The sequence below is a fragment of the Platichthys flesus genome, chromosome 11, assembly GCF_949316205.1.
Source record: "Platichthys flesus chromosome 11, fPlaFle2.1, whole genome shotgun sequence".
NCBI lineage: Eukaryota > Metazoa > Chordata > Actinopteri > Pleuronectiformes > Pleuronectidae > Platichthys > Platichthys flesus.
Window position 1 is genome coordinate 10,317,692 of NC_084955.1, and position 22,155 is coordinate 10,339,846.

At 40.0% G+C, this 22,155-nt stretch overlaps 1 protein-coding gene across 1 annotated transcript in view; it reads right to left on the bottom strand.

Annotated features, from left to right (window-relative positions):
• The window catches only part of adcy2a (adenylate cyclase 2a), a 55,374-nt gene that overhangs the window by 2,751 nt on the left and 30,468 nt on the right, over window positions 1–22,155 (bottom strand). Inside the window, exons 5-23 of the mRNA XM_062399531.1 lie at window positions 19,722–19,870; window positions 19,472–19,583; window positions 18,844–18,971; window positions 17,546–17,704; window positions 17,289–17,421; window positions 17,029–17,205; window positions 16,882–16,925; window positions 16,641–16,721; window positions 14,988–15,057; window positions 14,729–14,826; window positions 14,500–14,584; window positions 12,741–12,878; window positions 11,620–11,730; window positions 11,330–11,514; window positions 7,468–7,552; window positions 3,909–4,067; window positions 2,483–2,629; window positions 2,115–2,225; window positions 1,855–1,969 (exon numbers count right to left, since the gene is read on the bottom strand). Coding sequence (XP_062255515.1) covers window positions 1,855–1,969; window positions 2,115–2,225; window positions 2,483–2,629; window positions 3,909–4,067; window positions 7,468–7,552; window positions 11,330–11,514; window positions 11,620–11,730; window positions 12,741–12,878; window positions 14,500–14,584; window positions 14,729–14,826; window positions 14,988–15,057; window positions 16,641–16,721; window positions 16,882–16,925; window positions 17,029–17,205; window positions 17,289–17,421; window positions 17,546–17,704; window positions 18,844–18,971; window positions 19,472–19,583; window positions 19,722–19,870 — 2,287 coding nt within the window. The remainder of the gene's footprint in view (window positions 1–1,854; window positions 1,970–2,114; window positions 2,226–2,482; window positions 2,630–3,908; window positions 4,068–7,467; window positions 7,553–11,329; window positions 11,515–11,619; window positions 11,731–12,740; window positions 12,879–14,499; window positions 14,585–14,728; window positions 14,827–14,987; window positions 15,058–16,640; window positions 16,722–16,881; window positions 16,926–17,028; window positions 17,206–17,288; window positions 17,422–17,545; window positions 17,705–18,843; window positions 18,972–19,471; window positions 19,584–19,721; window positions 19,871–22,155) is intronic.

The window sequence follows — 22,155 nt, forward strand, 5'->3', positions numbered from 1 at the left end:
AAGGTCAACAGTCAGAATATAAGTGTCCATGTAAATGCTTCCTTTCATTGCGGAGAAGGCTCAAATGGGAGGATCCTTCCTGATTTGGTGACAAACTGTTTTTCAGAGCGGTAAGGGCACCAATGAGCAACAAGACGTCCAATGGTTAGGCATCAAGCTTCAACTCAACTGAACGGCTATGGGTCTTAAACCTTTCACGTTATGTCCAGCTTCAGCTCTGATGCTTTGCAACAACAGCAAGGGCGGGATGAGCTGGAGATGGCGGTCACATAAAAGCCTCTGAGACACAAAGGATCGGTCTCTGTGGGCCAGGTAGACCATGTCCTTCTAGCCCCTGAGTCATTGACTCAGTTACTTCACTTTGTCAACCTTGATTTCATGTGCAAAGTAATTTTAATTTACTATTATTTTTAAATACTTAGGATTTATGAACCATGCTACTGCAAACACACACATTTTCAAAGGATAGATAATAAAAGAATTGGTGATTCTGTTTCCATTTCTGATGTCACATGTGAACAATGTTGTCGGAGCATTCAAATCCATTTTTAAAATATCTGTTTAATTATTGAGTGCGGCTCCAAAAGGCCGTCGGCCAGGGACTCGCTGCTTCCAGAGCAAACAAAGCTTTTCAAAAGATTTCATCAGAAGATGAGACGAAGTGGAGGCTAAATGTGGCTGAACTTTATTCCCCCACACGTTCAGGAGACGGGAGCTTATCACAGCACTGGCATGTACCAGGCCTTTTCACTCAGGCTTCTGAGTCAATTTCAAGCAATCAGGAAATTGCAGCCTGTATAATTGCACAGGCGACACACACACACACGCACAAACGGTCACTGGTTTTGTCCCTCCCAGTAGGTGGGGACTTGTATTCCTCTTTTCGGTCCGTCTGGAATCAGCGGGGATGTATGGTCCCACACGCGCTCACTGCTGAGTTAATGGGCCTTCCCTCTCTGTGACCCCTGCAGACAGGTTTGACTGTAACTACTCTTGTTGCACACATGGAGCCGGGAGCTGTTCTCCACTTCACCTCTGCCTCCACGCTTCAGTCAGTCCCTCTCTCTGCCGTTACGTTGCCATGACTATACCTACGTCTCGCTGACATTTTATGAGAGTTTTATTTTCCTGTTATCTAGACAACTCTCACTCTCCGTGTCGAGATAAGGAAATAACTCCCACAACATATTGCTGCTCTATTAAAAGAAAAAGAAAATGATTGTATGCATACAATGATTACATTTACTATAATCTAGATTGACTCCATACAATGAACTGCTATTTAGTCAGACGTGACGTCAACAGAACAGTATCATGATCCCTCACTGCAGCTCTGACATTTCATCATATTTATCTGCTATATTTTGATGTATGACAGAAGAGAAAAAAAGTCCATCATCACTTTGTGATCAATTACATTGTCCAACCTACAGGTAAAACTAGAAATACCCTCAGTACGGCACAAAACTCCACCAGGGACCAACTCTTACCTTTTAAAATCACATTTAGATGTACTAGATCCAGATGTTTATTGGATCTGCAGTACATTTCACACATTAATAAATCATTCTCCTAAATATGTCAGATTTTTCTGTAATCAGGGTTCATGAATTATTCTCTGAGAAATCAACACTTTGGAAAACACAATATCACCCAAATGTAATAGGTTCATCCCTGAACCCACACAGCATTCTTCCACTATTTTTTGTGGTATCAAGGGAGCGTGTGGATTACTATGAATTCATGGTGTGGTTACTTTCTGAAAATAAAACAAAGATTTGACAGAATGAGGTGATTGATCGGGGTACAAAGTGAGGTGGTCACATCCCTTCCAACGGTTCATGTAAAACTCACCAACTCTGAGTCTGAAGTCGTTGAAGGAGTGTCTGTTGATCACGTCCAGTTTCCCGACCAACGCAAACGCAAACTCCACCATGGTCCCAATGTGCATGTACTGCCTGTCGTGCTCCTGAGAGAGACACACTCATTTCTAATACATGTTTTCGTATGTGTCAGTGAAACAAAAAATGAGAACTGAACAATAAGAGCTGATCAGTGTATATACAAACTTGTGTGTGTGTGTGTGTGTGTGTGTTTGTGTGTGTTGAGCATACCTGTGACGTGTACTCAGGCCCAGGGGATGCATTGAGGCCAGTAGCAGCCATGTAAGTGCTGCCGATGGTCTTGATCTTTTCCACACCGCTGAATTTAGGTTTGGACAGCAGCTACACGCACAAACACAGACACACACACAAAACACAAAACAGCTAAAACAAATGAGAGCATTTATGGCTGAAGTGAAAACTCATGCTGTCATTTTCAAAAAGCTACCGGAACATCTGTAAGAACTACTGTATGAATTTGTCTCAAAATACTCGGATACTTTTAAAATAAATATCTTCCACATAACATGTACAGTACACGTCATACAAGCATTGAGTCCCACAGGAGAAGACATGCAGTGGTAATTGTAGATATTTACCTCGTCAAAATCAGCAATGATTTCATTGAGGAGCCGGAGGCACTCTAATCCTTCTTTGTTGACGTCAGACTCTGTGTAGAACTCTTTAAAGTCCGGGATGGAGGCGAACATGACACACACCAGGTCGTAGGACTGGTGGTACAGATCCTGTGTGACAGAACGCATGAGGGTAAATTCAGAGTTGAGACTGGACAGTGGCCAAACAAGTAATGTAATAAAACGTCATAAAATGTTATTAAATTGAAACCGATAAGGCCTTGTGTTTCAACATGGATGAAATACAGACGATACGATTCTGACCCTAGATTTGGATTGTGTGAGTTTTCTTTGTATTTAGGTTGAGAAAGTATTTGAAGCACTATTCAGTAAACCCATTACTCGTCAGTGGGACCACAGAGGCAGAAAACACACACTCGATAAACCAGATCCTGTTCAGGCGCCGGGATAGAGTCCTTTCCTGAAATGCTGAAGCAGAAGCTTTTTAAACCGACTTGACCTCCGGGCCTTTTAAACTGAGATGAGAAACTTTACTTTTCACAGTTCACACTGTGAGAAACACTCCTGGGGATGTAACAAGACTCAGAATGATGAATGAGACGGTCTCACAGCTGAGCCAGCAAATTCGCCCAGACTGTCTCCCTATGCTTCGTCAAGATCAAAGGTAATTAATCCCACTGACACTACATCACATGACATTGCTCCATTATAAAGAGTCGGAAATTTGAACACTGAAATGAATACATGACGTTCAGCAATACATGTTCTCAATAGCTATGAATTCATTTACAGTCCTTTAAAAATCAGCAGAAAAAACTTTGTGCATTTAAACTCATGTTCCATTCTGGATTCTTAACGCTTACATTACTTATTACCTCCACCAGGGAGGTTATGTTTTCATGGAATTCCATTAAACCTAGAAGAAGCAAGTGGTATGGGTCAGGAAAGAAAATTATTAATTTGGATGCAGATTCAGGGGCAGATCCAGGATGTTTTTTCAGACATTTCTCTGGGAATAATTCAAGACCTTCATTAGAAAAAACTATCTGTGGTGGTGGTATGCTTTCTACCGAGTGATATTCTTGTTTACATTTTAGACCTAAACACACACACACACGTACACACACACACACACACACACACACACACACACTGCATGTATTGACTAGACCTGTTGTAGTGGATACACAATCATCGTGATTTGCCACACAGACATAAATTATGTACAATCACTGTGCCAGATCTATTGTATTGACTTGGAATATAGATTATGTTTGAGATAAGCCTCTTTGCAGAGCCTCGTCAAAGCTAATGGATCTTGGCATATTGCCACTGGTACCAAGAGACCTCTGTAAATATCGCAACACATCAGCTCTGACAAACTACACGATCTTACTGTGTCTATCAAGAAAATGAAATACATAACTACCTCATTCTTCCAGTTGCGTGCCAGGAAGTGCTCGGCCACGTGCGCCGGCAGCACGTTCTCCAGCAGAACCCGGTTGAGGTTCTCCATGGTTTCAATCTCCTCGCACTCTTTCTTGAACTTGTTCTTCCACAGAAAGTCTAACCTACAGTAATATTCATTCTGTTACAAGAGGACACAGAGGTGAAGAGACTGAAGGCACAGCTGTACAGCTTGCTTCAAGCAAGTCACAGAGAAAAATTGAAAAACAGCCACAAGTATAGAAACGTAAAGACAGAGAGAGGAAATAAAATGAAGCATTGACAGGGATGGGCAGCATCTATTCTTTATGGGGGAAAGTGTTGTAAGCGTTAAATCACATATAACAAAGCTATTAAAACCCTGATCCCCTTTTGGAGGACACGGTAAAAAGAAAGAATTATTGCAGGAGAGGTGAGACTCTATGTCGTGAAATTATTATGGGTTTATTGAGCAATGTGACATTTCATTTTCTTCGATTTTGTGTGAAGCTGTCACACTGCTCTAAGATAAAAACAATCTAAGCTTGTTCCTGAGCTGCACATGGACTGATTTGAAAATGAAGATGCATGTTTACAAGATCACCTGAGTTAAGTGATCAGAGAAGGGGATAGGATTTGATATTAGAAATAAAATGACTTCTTACATCACTATGTAAGAAGTCATTTTCTTTTCTTTTCAGAGACAAAGTGTGTAAACACATCAGAGCAGCATGTGAGACTAAACAGAAATTGAAAAATGGCATCTATTATTTTCGCCGCACAGCCAGTTGCACCTGGTATCTTTTCATTGAGCCGGGCTTGTCAGTAATGTCTCCGGCAAATACGTTTATCAGTCCTTCAAGCTCAATCTGCTTATTATTCCTGTGCAGATTTGAGGCTCTATAATCAACATCCAGCAGCATTTGTAGCAGGAAGCTTATAATCACATTTTCTAGGTTTTGTGAGGCAGCAGGTCGCAAGCATTCACAGAAACAGCAGCTCCCAAAGGGAATTCATAGCAAGTAAACAGCAGTGTGAAAGAACCCTTTTTATATCACACTAAATAATGCATAGAGTGCATATGCTCTGTCTCCCTGTGATGCCACCACATGCGAAATGTACAGTTATTATTATTTATCTGCAGCTCAGACCTGTTTGTCCGCTCATGCTTTTTTATGGAAGCGGTTCAGTCCCCGCAGTGGGAAAGACAAACACGACACGGTCGGGGTTCGATGCAGCACACAGCAGAGTCCAGGGGATCAGCTGCAGCCCATTTAATGATGAGCTATGATGTAAAACAGTGATGTGACTCTGCACAAAGTGCTGTGTCATCATCCTCTGTTCAGGTCTAATGTAAATCACTCAATTACATCTGCATTATTGACTATATGTTATCATTCAATATATACACTATACGGAAAGGTATTGGGACACACGGCCATTGAATTCAGGTGTTTGATTCAGTCCCATTGCCATTGGTTGGACTAGGCCCCTTTAGTTCCAGTGAAGGGAAATCTTAATGCTTCAGCTTACCAAGATATTTGTTACAATTCTATGTTTTCAACTTCATGGGAACAGTTTGGTTGAGACCCTTTTCTGTTCCAGCATGACTCTGCCCCAGTGCACAAAGCAGGGTCCATAAAGGCCTGGGGTCTCATCTATAAAACAGTGCATAGGATTCATACTAAAAGTGTACGTACGGACTAAAGCCAGAAATGGCGTACGCAAAAGAAAATTCCGATTTATAAGACCGTGCGCAGGCACACCTGAACGCACCACCTGGAAAGGTTCGCCCGGGATCTGCCTTCAAATCCGCCCTCCACACGCCCACTTTCAACCATAAAGGATCAATGCAAAGCATGACATGAATATTAAATTGTGCTGCTGACCAATGGGCTTCGACCGTGAGTCCTGACAGAGTCACGGCATCAAGCGATGACAAGAGGAAGCAAAACTTTCTGACAATGACATCAAGGTGTTTGTTAGTGAGGTGGACTCGGCGGTGAAGAACAATTTTATTGGACAGTAGTGAAGTCCTTAATAAAGAAAATAAACTGATACTCTGCCGCTGCTGTGGAAAACACAATGTGTGGGAGTGAAGATGACAGAAAGAACGGAGCCTGAAATAAAAAATATTGCAGAACCCCGCACCACTGTCACGGCTGTATTTATTTATTTAGTGCATCGGATGCCTGATGGCACAGTCACGTTCACTGCAGTGATTTGATGATATTATTAAAACATATTAATGACTCCGCTCTGTAACTCCACTGTTAAATGGAATCTAAACGTAAGTGGTTTTATATATATTTAAATTAAAAGGTTCTTGTGTAACAGATATGTTGTGCAAGCGAAACTAAGCTGTCGGTTTTAATATAAATTATGATTTGGTTCAATAATCTGCTTCAGTTCAACTCCTCATTTCTGCGTCAACACTTTCCTGTCCCCAAAACGTTTGTACGCTAGGGTCAGAGTTTGTGTGGAAATACACACATTTTCCCTTCAAGTTTGTTTTTATAAATTCCAAAGTTTGCGTGAGAAGTGGCGTTTGGTTGCGTTTTGTGCTACCCAACAGTTATAAATGAGACCCCTGGTTGGCTGACAAATACCTTTGTCCATATAATGTATCTATGTAGTCAATTTGTAAAACTCCCTGCATTGGGTCGGTTGTTTCATCTCTAAAAACATGCAGTTGCGGGCCAAGGCCGTATTCTAGCTCCAGAGCACATTACACGCCCCCCCCCAATCTGGAGCACAAGTACATTGAGTACCCTGCAGAGAGGCATAATCTGAAAATAGCAAAACTAAAGAAAACAGCACTGCAGAATGACCAGTCTCTGGTCCCTGCATCTCTTGGCTAGTAAATATCAGCGTCCTCCTGAGTAGCAGTGGCCTTGCTTTTGTAAATCTGTCCCTGAGAGGCTAAAGGGAGAGCCAAACAAACTGGTCTCATGATGAGTCTCTTCCAGTGCGACACAGCAGCCAAAAACATTTACTGACTTATCAGCTGTGCAAAGGGTGTAATTCATCTACGAAATAAATGGGAGCTTCTATTTTTCACCAAATATGCAAATAAATGCAACCTGGAACCTGACCTGGGAGTAATCCACAGTTGTTTTTGCTTCTGCTGTGGCTAACACAACATTAAACTCAAATGTTTCATGCATGGGTTGAATATAGCTGCTTACTCGAGACATTCTCCTGAAATTCTCCTGAGATGCTGTATGTGATAATGCACATGTCAGTCGGTGGCATCAGAGATTTTCCCTCCAGGCGTCAGATTGAAAACTCCGGGTGAGCCGCAGCAAAAATCCAAAGATACAACACAGGGCATAGCACAGGGGAAATAGCCATTGCAAACTGAGAGGTAATCATGAAAAAGGATGAATCCAGAAGAAGGTACAGTGTGTAATAAAACTGAATGTGTTCAATGAAACCAGCGTGAAAGAAACCAGACTGCAAAGGTTATGATGGAACTAGGAGCAAAGCTGAGCTGTGATGTGAGAGTGTGCGGCAGAAGAAAAGACGATAAGGTCATTCAAACTATTATAGTGTGGACTTACCTGTCTGGCAAGCACGAGCAGAGTGATGAAGAAGATAAAGAGGGAGATAGAGCCCATCTTCTTCAGGTCTTTTAGAACGCCTGGTCTTGAAGGGCAGAAAGAAAAAGGAAGTAATGCGGTTTGTGAGCGGAAAAAGAGAGAGAGAAGACAGTGAAACGTGACGAAACCAAAAAAAAGGATAAAAGGGGGTGAAAAAGTAAGAGATGTGATCATTTAATTAAAAATCCAGATTGCAATCAATAGTCTGTGTTGTGTCACATGATTGGTCAGCAGACCATTCGATTCCGGGCTGTCAGTTGTTTGGCTGTCGCTTCTGCTTTGCTGTGACAAGAGCTTTGTGGACGTGCCGAGAATCTCTGCTTCAGCTCCACTAGAAAAACGTCTTCATGATGTGTAAAGATCCAGCACTTTAAGTTACAGCCGAGCAAGTTACTGCTGTTGTGTGTTTGTATTGAACATGCACGGAAGAAACCATTAAAAGCTTCATATTACTGATTCGGATACTGCACATGCTGCACACACTCAAAGCCCAGACCCTAATGTGTTATTAAGACATTTTTTTAAATGCACAGATTGTATCGTTTTATATTTACAACGACACGTTTTTTTATTTAAAAGCAGTGGAGTCCAATCATCCGTACTTCAGGTTGTGAATATGTGATAAGACTCTTTTCTGCAAGCACATTTTACATATTAATGGACTTTCACTCTTATCTGGGGCCGAGCTGAGCGGACCAGAGAGAAAACAGCCTGCAAGTTCAACCCTCTCCCTGGTCAATCGTCAAATCAATTCATGTCACCCAACGAATGGCTGAATGGCTGTAATCTGTTTTTATCTCTATGGAAAAAACTCTCTATTTTTTTAAATACTGAAATAACCAAACTTTTTAATTTTCCAATTTTTGAGTTTATATTAAAAGATTTCAGCTGCTTTGAACATGAAACTCGATCAATAGAGAGACAGGAGGTGCTCTTCTGCTGGAAACCACACAGTTTAGCCTTGAACCAATGCTTGATGATGGGCATTGCCTACTGATGCCGACGACACCATGAATTTTTGTTTTCAGATGTTTAATCTAAAAAAAAAAACACTTTTATTTCCAAGAGCAGCTTCCAACCACTGTATGAATCAGAAAACGTCCTTGTTTTCTCAGTAAAACCACAACAAGTGATGTCATAATGTCCAAGGACTTGTTTCATTATTTGACGTCTGTGGCGCCGCTCCGGGATTTGTCTGTAGATGATGTCATCACTCATCTCTCCTGGCTGCTCAGATTGAAACACGAGAAGGTTAAGGTCTACTTTATTCTTTTACTGTATAATAACGCTCAGTTTAAAAATGGCCTCTTCAGGTCTCTTTTTGAAGACAGCTGATCCCACAGTCCCTTTCCAAGTGTGTGCACACGTACAAGCATGTTTATCTCTTCATTGAGTTTTGCTGTCAAATCAGCTGATGGAATAAAAAAAACACGCTGGCCACAAAGACTACAGCTCTGCTCACTATGTGGCCTCGCTCGTCTCCACGTGGTGTTTGTGACACATCCATGGTTCAGGAAATCTCCCTTAAAACGCCTCAAAGAAAATGGGTTTAATTAGCTCATTATGCAGTTCATCCTTATTAAGCAGCTAATTCCCTGAGCTGATGGCAACACAGACTGCTCCAGGAATCAAGAGTGGAATACAAAATGAAGTGAATGCTCTTCAGAGGGGAAACGACTTGGGCATGTGAGGAGTGTTATTTATTGTGATAACTAAAACTCAGTTGTTGAATAAACTCCGTTAATCACAAAAAATGAAACACATCTGTTTAGATCCTAGGTCTACTAAACATGACATCTTAACCATTCTCACTAATCAAAATAAATATTCACCTGTGGTTTCTCTTTTAGTCGCTTATGATGAATTGTTGTTTTTGTGTCTTAACTTGATTTTAGCCTTGGGTTGACATCATACGATTTTAATGAATTCGAGTGAAAAATGTATTGATAAGTGTCTGTGTCTCCTAATCCGATTTTAATGAATTTGAATTTAAGTTGCTATTAATCATATATTGTATCATGTCCTTAGATGTCTATAAAGGTGAAATTAAATATTTTTAATCCAATCAGACAAGTCACATTCAAATTTGTATCGCAACAGTAGAACAGGTTAGTGTTTGGTGACTAGGCTCCAACTTAATCCCCCCCCCCCCCCCCCCCATAATAATAATATCCTCATAATTTGTATTGCAGTTGTTTATCTATTAAGACTGATGCTGCAGATTGTTTGTTATTCTCATTTTATTTGATTATATACTACAGTTTGACCAAGAGGTTGAATTCGCACTCTTGGGTGAATACATTTGCCCTGTAACTGAAAAATGTTCTTAAAATATGGTTGTTCCTCATTTTATTTTTTCATTGCTTTTCAATAATATGCCCCCCCCCCCCCCACACACACACATTCTAAATGTCAACACAGAGACATTTCTACAAACCAGAATGCTACATTGTTACATGTCACACACTTGAGACTAAAGAAGGAGAGATCCTTGAGACCATTGGACCTGACATACTGCAACTTCCTCACATTTGACTCAATCGTCTCAGCCACACTAACCTCATCATCACTCTGTAGGGAGTCCGACATGACATTTATAGTTTCACTGACCTTACATAAAACAAACACTCGCCACTTTTCCACCAAAGCTGCAGGGAACCCACCAGAGTTAATGTAATGTGATGTGATCAGACCTCACTGGTGAGAGGAGGCGAGACCAGTTGTGTTGCTCCGATCGTGAAAGGTTTGCTTCTTTGGTTTAGCCAGTGTAAGCAGGTGTTACTAAATGGTGTCACAATTTGTTGTCATTGCAACAAATTGAATGTGTTGGTGAAAGTGAGCGGACAGGGAAAGTATGTGAGAAGCAAACAACAGTGAGGAGATGAGACAAGATCATTTAGTTCCGTGAACTGTTTATTTAGGCCCTATTTTGTTACTTGTCATTAGTTCCTCGGATGGTAAGAAGGAATCAACACTGATTTAATGAGTTGGCACGGCTTCTAATAAGCAATACTTTTTCTGTTATACTAAATGGGTGTAGCTATGTTTAGGGATAGGTTGCAATAATGCAGGCTACATGCACTCCGTGTGGATTACACCAAAAACTGAATTAATGATTCAGATATAAACTGTTTATATTTTCTATTTGCGAGATGACACTGAATGCAGGTTTGAAGGAAAATCACGATCAAGTCTTTTTTGGCCTCAGTCCCAAAACCAAGTCACAGCTCTTTGATTATGAGTTTCATTGAATTTTCTTCTTATTCTATTCTGGGCGTTAGAGCCACTACAAAACAGTGCATGTATTATTTTGCACAGAGTTTTCCTTTACATCGTTTCCCAGGTGCCTCACATTCGGACGCTCGAGTCCTCCCTGCAGTGGCCGAAGGTTCGGATCCCACCCAGCCCTTTGCTGCATGTCGTCCTACATTCTCTGTCCTCATTTCAAAATCACTGTCCTATTAATAATTATTTGCCTCACATATGCCTTTAAATGCTCGTACTATAGAGTTGCTTTGTAATCCTTGAAGAAAACGCAGTTAAATAAAGAAATGCAAAGACAGGATCAGATTTAGTTTTTGACCCCAAAACCCCCTGTTCTTTTTCAGATCTTTTTTTTTGTTGCCTTTCAAAGAATAGATGAATGATGAATGAGAGAAACGGGGAACACAACACTTGGACTTTGAAATCGATCACTTAAGTCAAATTACATCCCACAGGATCAACAAAAACTAAGCAACAACACACTCTTCACCCATGTCGACTCCTCATGCCTCTCTCACACACACCGCTGAACCACATCTGTGAGTCACTGTGCACCTACCTGTCCAGACTCTCAGTCCTGTACAGGAATCTGTTATACTCATCCAGCAGGGACGCATGTGTTTGCAGAATGATGATGTTGTAAACAACTACAGCTGTCAGCATAATTATCATCTTCAGCTCATAGTTTATCCTCAGGAATACTGAGCAGGAGATGAGGCCCAGGATGCAGCTGTAAATTAAATACTACACAAGCAGAAAAGAAACAAAAAGGATCATTAGTTCAAGCTTTATAGAAGAAACATGTATTTATATTGAGTTGTTATCATGATAACATTTACTTTCACTTACAGGAAGGTAGAAATTGTTTTTGTCGGCCAATTGTCCGCTTGAGTAAAACAGCGTTTCATTGGATGAATTATAAACAGGAACTTGAGCCAATACACTGTCTTCCAAAAAGAACTAGAAGAAAAAAACACAAAGTCAGGGTTTGTCAAGTTTTTTGGGTAAGTGATAAAAATTCATTTTCAAAATGTATTTTTAAATCCACCACAGAAAAAAGATCAAACCATTGAAATGCTAATGCGATTCACATGCAATTCCTCCGTCCGCTTGCCTTGCACATCAGCATGTGGTCTACACTTTACTTGCAGGAGGAAGATAGAATCTTGTTAGCTAAGAGGCCGGTAAGTGACAACCATTCAATGATGTCCTTTAAAGTGAACCTGCAGGATAAGATGGGGATTGGCTGCTGCGCTGAGCAATGCCAAGTTAATTTCATCCATCCGCCCGGAGCGCCTGACCCACGTCAGGTGAAAAAACACGATTTTAATCTCTGGAATCGATTTGTGTGAAGGTCTAAACCAGGGTCCTGACACCGTGCAACGCCCCCACAAGCCTCAAGCTACTATCCCACGCTTATTCAAGCCTTTTCATTTCGGCCTCTCCATAGAAATAAAGCTCGAAATCCCAACAGCGTCCAGTATCCCCTTATCTGAGGGACAGTTATGCCGAGAAGTTATTTTCATTTTAGATTCTTTGAAAAACAAATAGCTTAACAAAACAGAACATTGAGAGGGAAAACATTTTCTGTAGTTAATTGTGTGGTTAAAAAATCAAGGGTGTTTGAAGAAGGAATGCAAAGTGTAATATCAGTTAAATACCAAATTAATCCACAGCTCTTGACGGTGAGCCAGATATATTTACTATTGTTGCACTACATCCTATTATATATCCAAGACATACAGATATTTTTATATAGATGCAAATCTTTGAAAAGTAATCTATGTAAAATCTTTTTTTTTTTTTTTTACTGGCTATCTGGAGCAAAATCTTGTATTAAACTACCTTTTGATTACACTGCAGTAACAAACAATGGAGTGTTTTGTGATAGGTTGTGATACTTCATTTCTAGTGAATGCCTAATTGGTGTTATCGCTCCCTGACGGCAGCACCTACACACAAAGGCTTACCATGTTGAAGACTGCCATTATGAGTATAAGAGTCGTGGTTGTCATGGTGAGAGTGATGCGGGGCCATGGCTTGTTGGCAATAATGACTGATGACCGCAGCAGCCACGTCCAAGAAGTAGAGGCACTTTTACTGCAGTGCTGCAGGGACACGTACACACAACAACACAACAACACAAGAACATGTGAGTCCAGGTACACAAGAGGATGCTGAGATACTGAAGGCTGTAAACATGTTTCCACACAAAGAGAAGAAGCAGAGAGGCACAAAAGCTAATTTGGACTCATCGAATAAATTATATATATATATATATATATATATATATATATATATATATATATGTGTGTGTGTGTATGTGTGTGTGTGTATGTGTGTGTGTGTGTTTGTGTGTGTGTGTGTGTATGAACAGACATATACACAACAACAAAACCATAATTTGTGCTCAGTAAGGCCAATTGAAATAAATAGCAAATGCATTAAGTTAAGTAAGTAAATTGCATCACAAGTGCAACAGTTCAAGAGGCATACAATCACGCAGAGAGGGTCCTATCAACTTGACGGTGCACACTACAATCTATTTGAAACTACATACAATGAAAGCAATGTCAAATGACAAGTACAAGTGTTTCCATCATGAACATAATGATCAGTGCAATCAGAACATACAGCCACCAAATAACCCTTCCTGTAACGATAACTTAATCATAGCAGCAAAGAGCAGGAGTTACCGCACTGCGGCTACATGCCTCCGCCAACCAGTGCACTTTTTCCCCCAGACTCATATAAGGTCACTTTGATCTTTGACCACTGAAGCAAACTCTATTTATCTTTGTGTACAAGTGACAACTGATGGAAAGTTTAAGTTATTCCCTCACACACTCAGATACAACAATCAAGAGGCTAAAAACTGTTTTTTTAAGGCCTCTGTGACCTTTGACCACTGAAAGTTAATCAGTGACTCCAAGTGAATTTTGCCAGATGTGGTCCCTGTGACTTTAACCTTTGACCTCCAGGCACCAAGGTCGAATCAGTTCATATTTGAGTCAATGTGAAGGTTTGACATCAATTTCAGGAAGATATTTAACATGCTTTGTGATGCCACTGGACCTTGGCCTTTGACCTTTGACCATCAAAAGAAACTTAGTTCAAGTGAATGTTTATACCAAATCGAGGTGTTCTGGAGATATCGCATTCACAAGGCAAACAATGTGCTTTGTGTGGTCACAGTGACCTTTGACCACGAAATCCCATTCAGGTCATCCTTGAGTCTAAGTGAATGCTAGTGACACATGTAAAATAGTGGGATGCGATGTTGTTGTTTAAAAGAGGTATTTGTAAATGTTTTTTTCACCTCTCGTCCTGTACTTCAAATAATAGAATGATTTTGTCCTCATGTTTGTAATCAGTGATCAATGAAAACCCCAGGGTCACTATCCTCGCGGTTAAATATCCAGTGCGCAGGGAGCCTAACCTTGCGCAATTGTGTCTTAAATAAATAAATCTCAACTGCTCTGCATCACAAAGAAGTTGAGTACATAGGCAGTCAAAACGGGTTGGGGGGGTTGGTGTGGTGATTTTGAATGCACAAGGTCAAGAATATTTATGACCACAGGACCACCAGGGCACTTATGTTAGAGTAAGAGGGACTTAATGGGCCTTTAAGTTGACCAAAGGGGCATTTAGACCACTCATGTGATCAATCACGTTTTAACACAGAGGGGCACGAGTTAAAACAGTGAAGTTGAAAATGGATTTACTCACCATAAAGTGCCCGATGAAACAAATGAAGATGATTAAAGAAAGGATAAGAAAAGCCATTCCAAAGGATATTCCCAAGACAGGTGTTCTAAAAAAAAAAAGTTGACAGACTTTAGTTGACTCAAACGTTTATAGCCTCGAAAATGTAAAAATAAATGCTATCAACATATATGAAAACATTATGTTAAAAGCAATGTTTTGCATTTGATAGTTTGAAATAAAGTACACGTACTTTGGAAGGACAAGAATCTGCACAATGAAAATGCAGACAAAGATCAAACAGGCGCAGGTGACGTAGTATTTAAAGGCAGGCAAGGTTGTTGCTCTGTACTGAAAGATTCAAAAGAAGGTTCAAGGTACCACAAGTGCAGAAAAAAGAACAAACATTAACAGCATGTTCTGTAATTCGCTTTTAAAATAACTACACAACACACATTTATACATATATAACACAACAAGAATTATAATCATGTAGTTCAACTGGCTCTTACCTCCTTCTCCAAGGATTTGTTGTGAAAGAATAACGATATTCTTTGGATGTCCTCAGACTTTAGCCACTGTCTGGAGACAAATAGGCCGTATAAATTAAAACATATTACTTTATAATGATAAGTACAGTTTTAATCAACATCACTATATACATATTAAATATTGTGCAGATTTTTAAAATTTGAATAATTTATTACAACCCCAAGAGAGAACAGACATAAGAACAATTTAAATTAAAACCATAATAGTAGCTCCGACAAAGGTTATGTGTTCTACTTGTAATACACTCAGATCTGCATTAACCTTATAAGCTTTAAATCTATGGGACATTTTATCGGCCTAGAGGAAAACAAATGAAACTGATTTTTATCTCTATTTGCTTTCATGTATGCATTTGTACACATTTGTTGTGTTGTAATTATAAAACACATCAAATTATATTAAGCCATTCTTTTAATAACCAATATTGTTTGTTCAGTGTAACCTGCCATAACAAAATATAGAGCTCCGTCATTAGTGTTTACAAGTAGGTGTTTTTTATTTGTTTAACTGGAGAAACCTCATCAATAGAATCCTATCCAATTGGAGCTTTGGGCATGTGAGCAAACTAATGAAAAAGATATTAACTCTGTTTTAAGAGATGGAGACATCAAATCAACCCTGTGATCGTCTTAGGTGAATTCTCATAAAGTTTATGGTCGCACCATCAGTAAATCCTTCCTGATCTTTAGAACTTTGCCAGTAACAGTGCACAATCTAAATTCCATAAATTCTCGATCTGAAGATTTAAAGATGACTGTAAAAACATGTGTGGTGATAGATTGTTAGACCACAAGTTGTATTTGACAATAAAAAATAGTTGCAACAGGACAATGATCCGAAGAAGATAAATCCACCATGAACAGGTTTAAGATTCAAACTGAAGCTTTTGGAATATAGCTCTAGGCCAGGATTCAGCAACCCGCGGCTCTGGAGCCATATGCAGCTCTTCAGCCTCCCTGCAGAGGCTCCCTGTACAGTGCGGTGCATGAATGCTTCTGTTAACGATGAAGTGAAGGAATCAGTTTTCATGATGAACGTGAGTGATGTTCACACCAGCGAGAATGAACGTAGCTCCCCGTTCAACAGTGGAAACAGAGAAATACAGAGTTTCTCTGGTCACAGCGGCTCAGGGATCAGAGGAGGAGCTGCTGTTGATTTGTACATGGTCCTCCACCATGACACTTATTGTTTGTTTGATTCGCTCCAGAGTTATTAGACTGCATCCAAGCATCATGAAAGATGACTCACCAACATTTTGTGCTCAGTACAACACGAGACGCTCACAGTCAGGACTCAGTTATAAAGTGAGCGGAGCGTCACAGAGTCATGATCCGATACCATTGATTAATAACTCAACACATGATCATACATTTGTCACATAAATCATCATAATGAAAAATGGAACAAATTAATTTTGAGTTCATTTTTGGAACCGTGAACTTTTTGTGTCTGCAGGGGTTGTATGTTGATGCGTTGTTTACTTTAAAAGGCACAGACTTTTGTGTACACTTTTGCTTTAATGTTGCCATGATTCATCTGTTCTAAGTTTAGTAGACCCAAACTTTCTAATATGCGACACATTTTGGACGGTAATATAAAAAAGTTAACCTTACTTTTGTGAATTTATCCCATCAAAGGTCCTTATCATCCTCTCGTTAAATTCCTCCTCAAATCTTTTCTTCTGAGACTTTGTCCTATCAGGGGCGACAAGAAAAAGACACAGAATGTATTTTAAGTGCACGCAATATTAGTTACACACTTGCAGAAGTCTACTCTTATTAAACATCTTGTCATCAGACTGCACTGTGAAGTAATAAGATAATTGTGCTGGTGCTGTAAAAATGAGCAGCTTGCCTTTCTGATCTCCTCTTGAAATGATACTGCCCCATCGGCACATCCTACACATAGAGCAAAAGTGGAGAGAACGGTTAAAAAAAAACAGTTAAACCTCTTCACCACTTAGATATCAATATGCTGTGTGGGTAGAAAAAAAAGACACACAGCCGTGTTGATCTTCCCGTTCTCATTAGTCATGCTGTCTCTGTGGTGCAAGTTGGCAAAGGGCTTGGCTGCTCCCCACGACTCCAGGTAGCGGGTCATCCTGACTGAGGCCCTCATCTTTGCCCCGTACACAGTGTGTCTGGGACGGTATTGTTGCTCTGGGCTCCGGCGCTCCACCTGGACAAACAAGGAAACATGTATTAATTGTATTGCATTTTATTCAACGTCCAACGTTTATTTTCTTCAATGTGCTTTGGAACCTTTGGGTTTATGACTAAATAAGTGATGACTCCGTGTTCCTTTAGGTAGGGGTCCCTTTCCTGTCCATCCCCGTCTTCCACCTTATAGGAAGCATTTAAGTGTTCCAGTGTCACTGAAGTGATGTGGACTCGTCTGGAACAAACGGAAAGAACAATCAACTAATCATTTTTTTAGGACAATTAAATGTGGCTCTCTATATATCCTTCAGAAGTGAGGGAGGGTTTACCAAAAATAATACAGCTTAATGCTTACTCACCCTGGTACACCTCCTGCCTCCATGTGATTGGCCAATGTGACATCATGTGACCAAACATCATATTGCCACTTCTGAAGTCCAATCACACCACACAGGACATTCCCTGAGTGCACACCAACGCGCATGTTGATGTCAACCCCTGTGGCATCTCTCACTTTCCTGTCATACACCGAAAATAGACTGATTAATATGGAGTAACATAAAAATACTCACTGAGAGATAATTTCCCGCTATGACTTTTATGGTTTATGCAAATAACTGAAACAGTTGGGGAAAGAAACAGGTCAGCCAGTTAAAAAGTGGAGTGGCATTTTCAACAGTCACTCTAATAGCTAATTCATGCTCAACGTTAGATATACAGGAACAGATGGAGCCTTCTGTCCTCACTTCTAATTTTGTTCGTATTTGTGCATGTTTTCTGAAAGCTTTCGAGTAGGGACAAAACAGACGAACTTTAGCAGTACCATCGGGAAACATTGGGGGCAGTGTAGCTGATAGTTTAAGCGATATGACACGTGGGGACATTTTAACAATGGCAACAGATTTTGAGGAATGGCTTTGCCAGTTGGTAAGAAACTACATGATGTGATGTTACTTCACCTTGGCACAGGGACAAGGATTCTCTTTAAAGGCACATTATCACAACCTCCTCCACTGTCGCCATTATTGTTGTCACAAACTCGACTCTACACTGCCCTCTAGTGGATGTACGTCTTACCAACTGGCCAAATTAAAAGTACAAATTTAAGTATGTGGGCAGGGACACATAGTTTGAAATGGATGCGACTCTGTTCATACGTAAAGACATAAGCATTATTGAGCCTCAAGTTTTTCCATCCTAATTATTTCTGTCTAACTGAAGCTTAAAGATAAGATAGGAGCTCACATTTACCAATGCAACACATATAGCTAGATTAGCAATCATGAAAGTACATGTAGGGATGTTTCAATACATGCAGCTCAATGCTGACTGGGTATTAAAGCATATCTGAGCAATCTTTGAATTACCAGTAGTCAAAAGCACCTGAAACTCTTGAGTCTTTAGAGTGTTGCTGAGTTAAGGGACACACAATCAGCATAAGGTTGTTTTTGTAGTCCCATTCGAGGCAACACAATTTAGTTTTCATATGATTGCAAAATGAGGAATAGGCCCCATTATTTGTGTCAAAGGTGTAACATTACTACTGTAAACTTGAGGGATATTCTTGCCCCGACATGTGGTTGAGTAACAGAGAAGCACGCATTTCAAAAACACGGTTGTCCTGCTTTAGCTGTACTCTTATGTAACTGGCACTTACTTGATGGCTTCGCACATGTCCAGACCCATTTTCACACAGTTCTTCGCATGGTTTGGTAAAGACTCTGGCAGTCCGGACACACAGTAGTAACAGTCGCCAAGGATTTTGATCCGCATACATTCATTCTCCTGGTTTTTACAAAGGTGGAACACAGGTTCAGATAAAAGGTCCAGCAGGCAGATTTTCAATTTAAACACATAAAATAAACCTTTTAGGGATAAACGCCTCCTCAGATTTCTTACATTCAACAGGCTTTGTACTGTAGCTATAGTGTGTTATCATCTATTGGCTATTTCTGTTTGTAAAAAAATTCTATATTGTATGACTCAACAAGCTGTTGAGTCATGTTCACCACTTGTTCTTTTTGTTGAGATGTTCGTGCTACAAACTACATCATAATCCACACTGCAAATGACTCAGTGTAAAGTCCAATCATCCATGTTTGACCGGGTGTTTTACAGAAATAACACAAATCCATCGGGAAGCAACAAAAAGTGATGCCACTGAGACACATCACAAAAAGCAGATAAAACCAGAAGCATAATATAAGATATTAGTAGTTGTTTAGTACAATAGACTAAATTAGCATATGTTTAAAGGTGACAGGGTTTGATAATCTGATGTTTACCTTTGCAATTTGATCGAATTTGCCAAACAACTCATTCAGCATGTGCACCAGCTCTCCAGGTGAACAGTCACTGGCCAGCCGCGTGAATCCAACTATATCGGCGTACAGTATACTAGAAGTGGAAAAAATATTTTGATCAATATACTGAAATATCATACTTCCATAACTGTAAGACATTAGAGCAGCTCGTATGTCAATCTGAACACGACAGTACTGCTTGGTGACATAAATTCAAATTCACAACACATGCCTGACATTTGTGTGCCTCTGCACATAAAGGTTGTGAAAATTGTTTGTATTCTCCATCTGGCCAAAGTTCGGTCCCTTCAGTCTCTGGATGATCTCAGCTTTCATCACACGGGCAATGTGAGCCGGCAGCAGCGACAACAGGAGACGCTCCTAATGGCAACCACACAAAAAGAAAAGCAGTAGCAGGAGGATGTTTAGAAAACAAGGACACCTATAAATAAATAGGAATCTGCTTATTTCAATGAATTATTATGTATATAAAAAAAATCACATAGTCATAGACCATGTCATTTCTGGTCAGCAACCACAGATCCCCAGCAGTTCCTTTCTCAGGGACAAATTTCTAGGCTATGCCAGTGGCATTTAATAGAATTAGAAGTCCTGAAAATGCAAATCAAGAACAAATCTTTGACTTAATTAACAAAACAGGCTTAAGTTCCAACATCTGGACATTTATGATATGTAATCAGCATATAATGATCAAAGACTACCCAACTGAAAAAGTTTAACCAACTGATATTAAAATACATTTTGTCCCCAAACAATTCTGAAGTATAACTTTTGACGACAGCAGGCAGATGAAAGCTGTAACCATTATGTCACCAGTCTCCATGAATACATCCACTCCTTAGTGAATTTAGTCAAGCACCACATTGTGTCAGCTTCCTTGCTGTTACTCAAAATGATGATCAATTAAATTTCTTTTTTTGACTGTTCATTATAATTTTTTTGCTGTGACCAGAAGTCAAACTCAGCCCTTACTTTTTTAGTAAGTGGTAGCTTACCCACTTCTCTGTGGTTACTGTTGGTTTTACTCGAAGACAACCAGCTCAGTAATTAGCAATTAAAACTTCTCTTTGGGTAAGGAGAGATTCAAGAGGGGAGAATCCACTTAATTAAGCGAATGTCACCTCCAACTTGACTTGTTTTCTGCACCATTGATCAGAGGGCTCAGAGGATTCGTTCGTACCGGGAGGAGAGGTCCACGGTGGCTGCTAACAAACTCTGCCTCGACTTTCGGTTTATGATGAATTTGCATAGAGCCCCTCAGAACACTAGTACTGAAAATATATGCAGTGTACTGCAGGGCACTCTGGATAAAAGCAGGCAGCATACAGTATGAGTGCACGGAGCGCTCGGGAGAAATGTGGCTCTGCCCTGTTCAAACCATCTGTCAAAAACAAAAGCAGCACTCCGGGGCTGCTGGAAAACCCAAGGCATTTTCAGCTCCACTCATGGCAGCTGTAGCAGAACAAGGGATAACCAGCTCCACTCCACGCCTAGGCTATTACCAGGACTAGTGGTGCAGCAGCAGTCAATTTTACGAGAATAGAATTTTTATTTCACAAGGATGAAGTCATAATACAATGAGAAAAAAGTTGAAAGTTTACATGACTATATCATTTTAGACTGGAGGATCAGCCTGTCCCTGGTGTGAAATTTAAAAAGCATCTTTTTAAGTTAAAATTCAGGTTAGGTTTCACAGATTAAGGCTCATCGGCTCCACATTATTGGGATTTTTAAAAGACTGCGCAAGAAACTGTCTAATCCAAATAAAGAAACATTGACTTTGAGGAAATTGCTTCTATTTGTTGGAGGACATGTTTGGTGGTGGTCGACTGCAGAGATTCAGTGCAACGGAAACTACATAATATGTTATATTCTACTCTTCAATTGTGTATAGAAGAGAAAAGAGAATATGACCTGCCGCCTCTAATCATGTAATAATGAGACCTGTCCCTTTTATGTTTTTGTCAAAGTCTTATCTCCAGTATTTGACAAAATGCATGTTACCCCTCGATATTTAACATAAGCTGCATGGTCCTTTTTCATGGATTGATCTCATGTAAATGCATAGAACTGATTTGATAACCAAAAAACCTTATAATGCTGCACAGGACAAACCTAAACACCACACATTACTGCAGGAACACATGCAGAGGGCTCCAGGAATTGACATTATCAGCACTCTAACTGAGCTCATTAACAATGACCACGTTGTGTAAAACACAAGCCCCAACACCAATTCTCTGGGGACTCTGTCTTTTCTTAAAGCACAGGAATCAGGCACCAACAGTTATATGCAGAGCTGAGAGATTGTAGATAAAGTCCTTAGGGCACAACGAGCTGAGAAACTGAATGTTTAACACCATTAATGTTTAGCACCATTAAGGCTGTGACACACATACTGATGACACACATCATTTTTAGATGCAAAGTTTCAGTGAAGGTGAATTGGGTAAAAAAAAAAAAGATGTCGGCAGTTTCACTCAAGGGCAGCATTAATATGGTAATGAAAAATAAATCCTCACTAAAAGTGAAACAAAACTTTGGATCAACATCAGTTATTTTGCTCAGAGTTTGATATGGTGTTATTACCCAAGGAGTTTCCGTGCTAATTTGTCATCTAACAGAGTTATTGTCGTCATCATAAC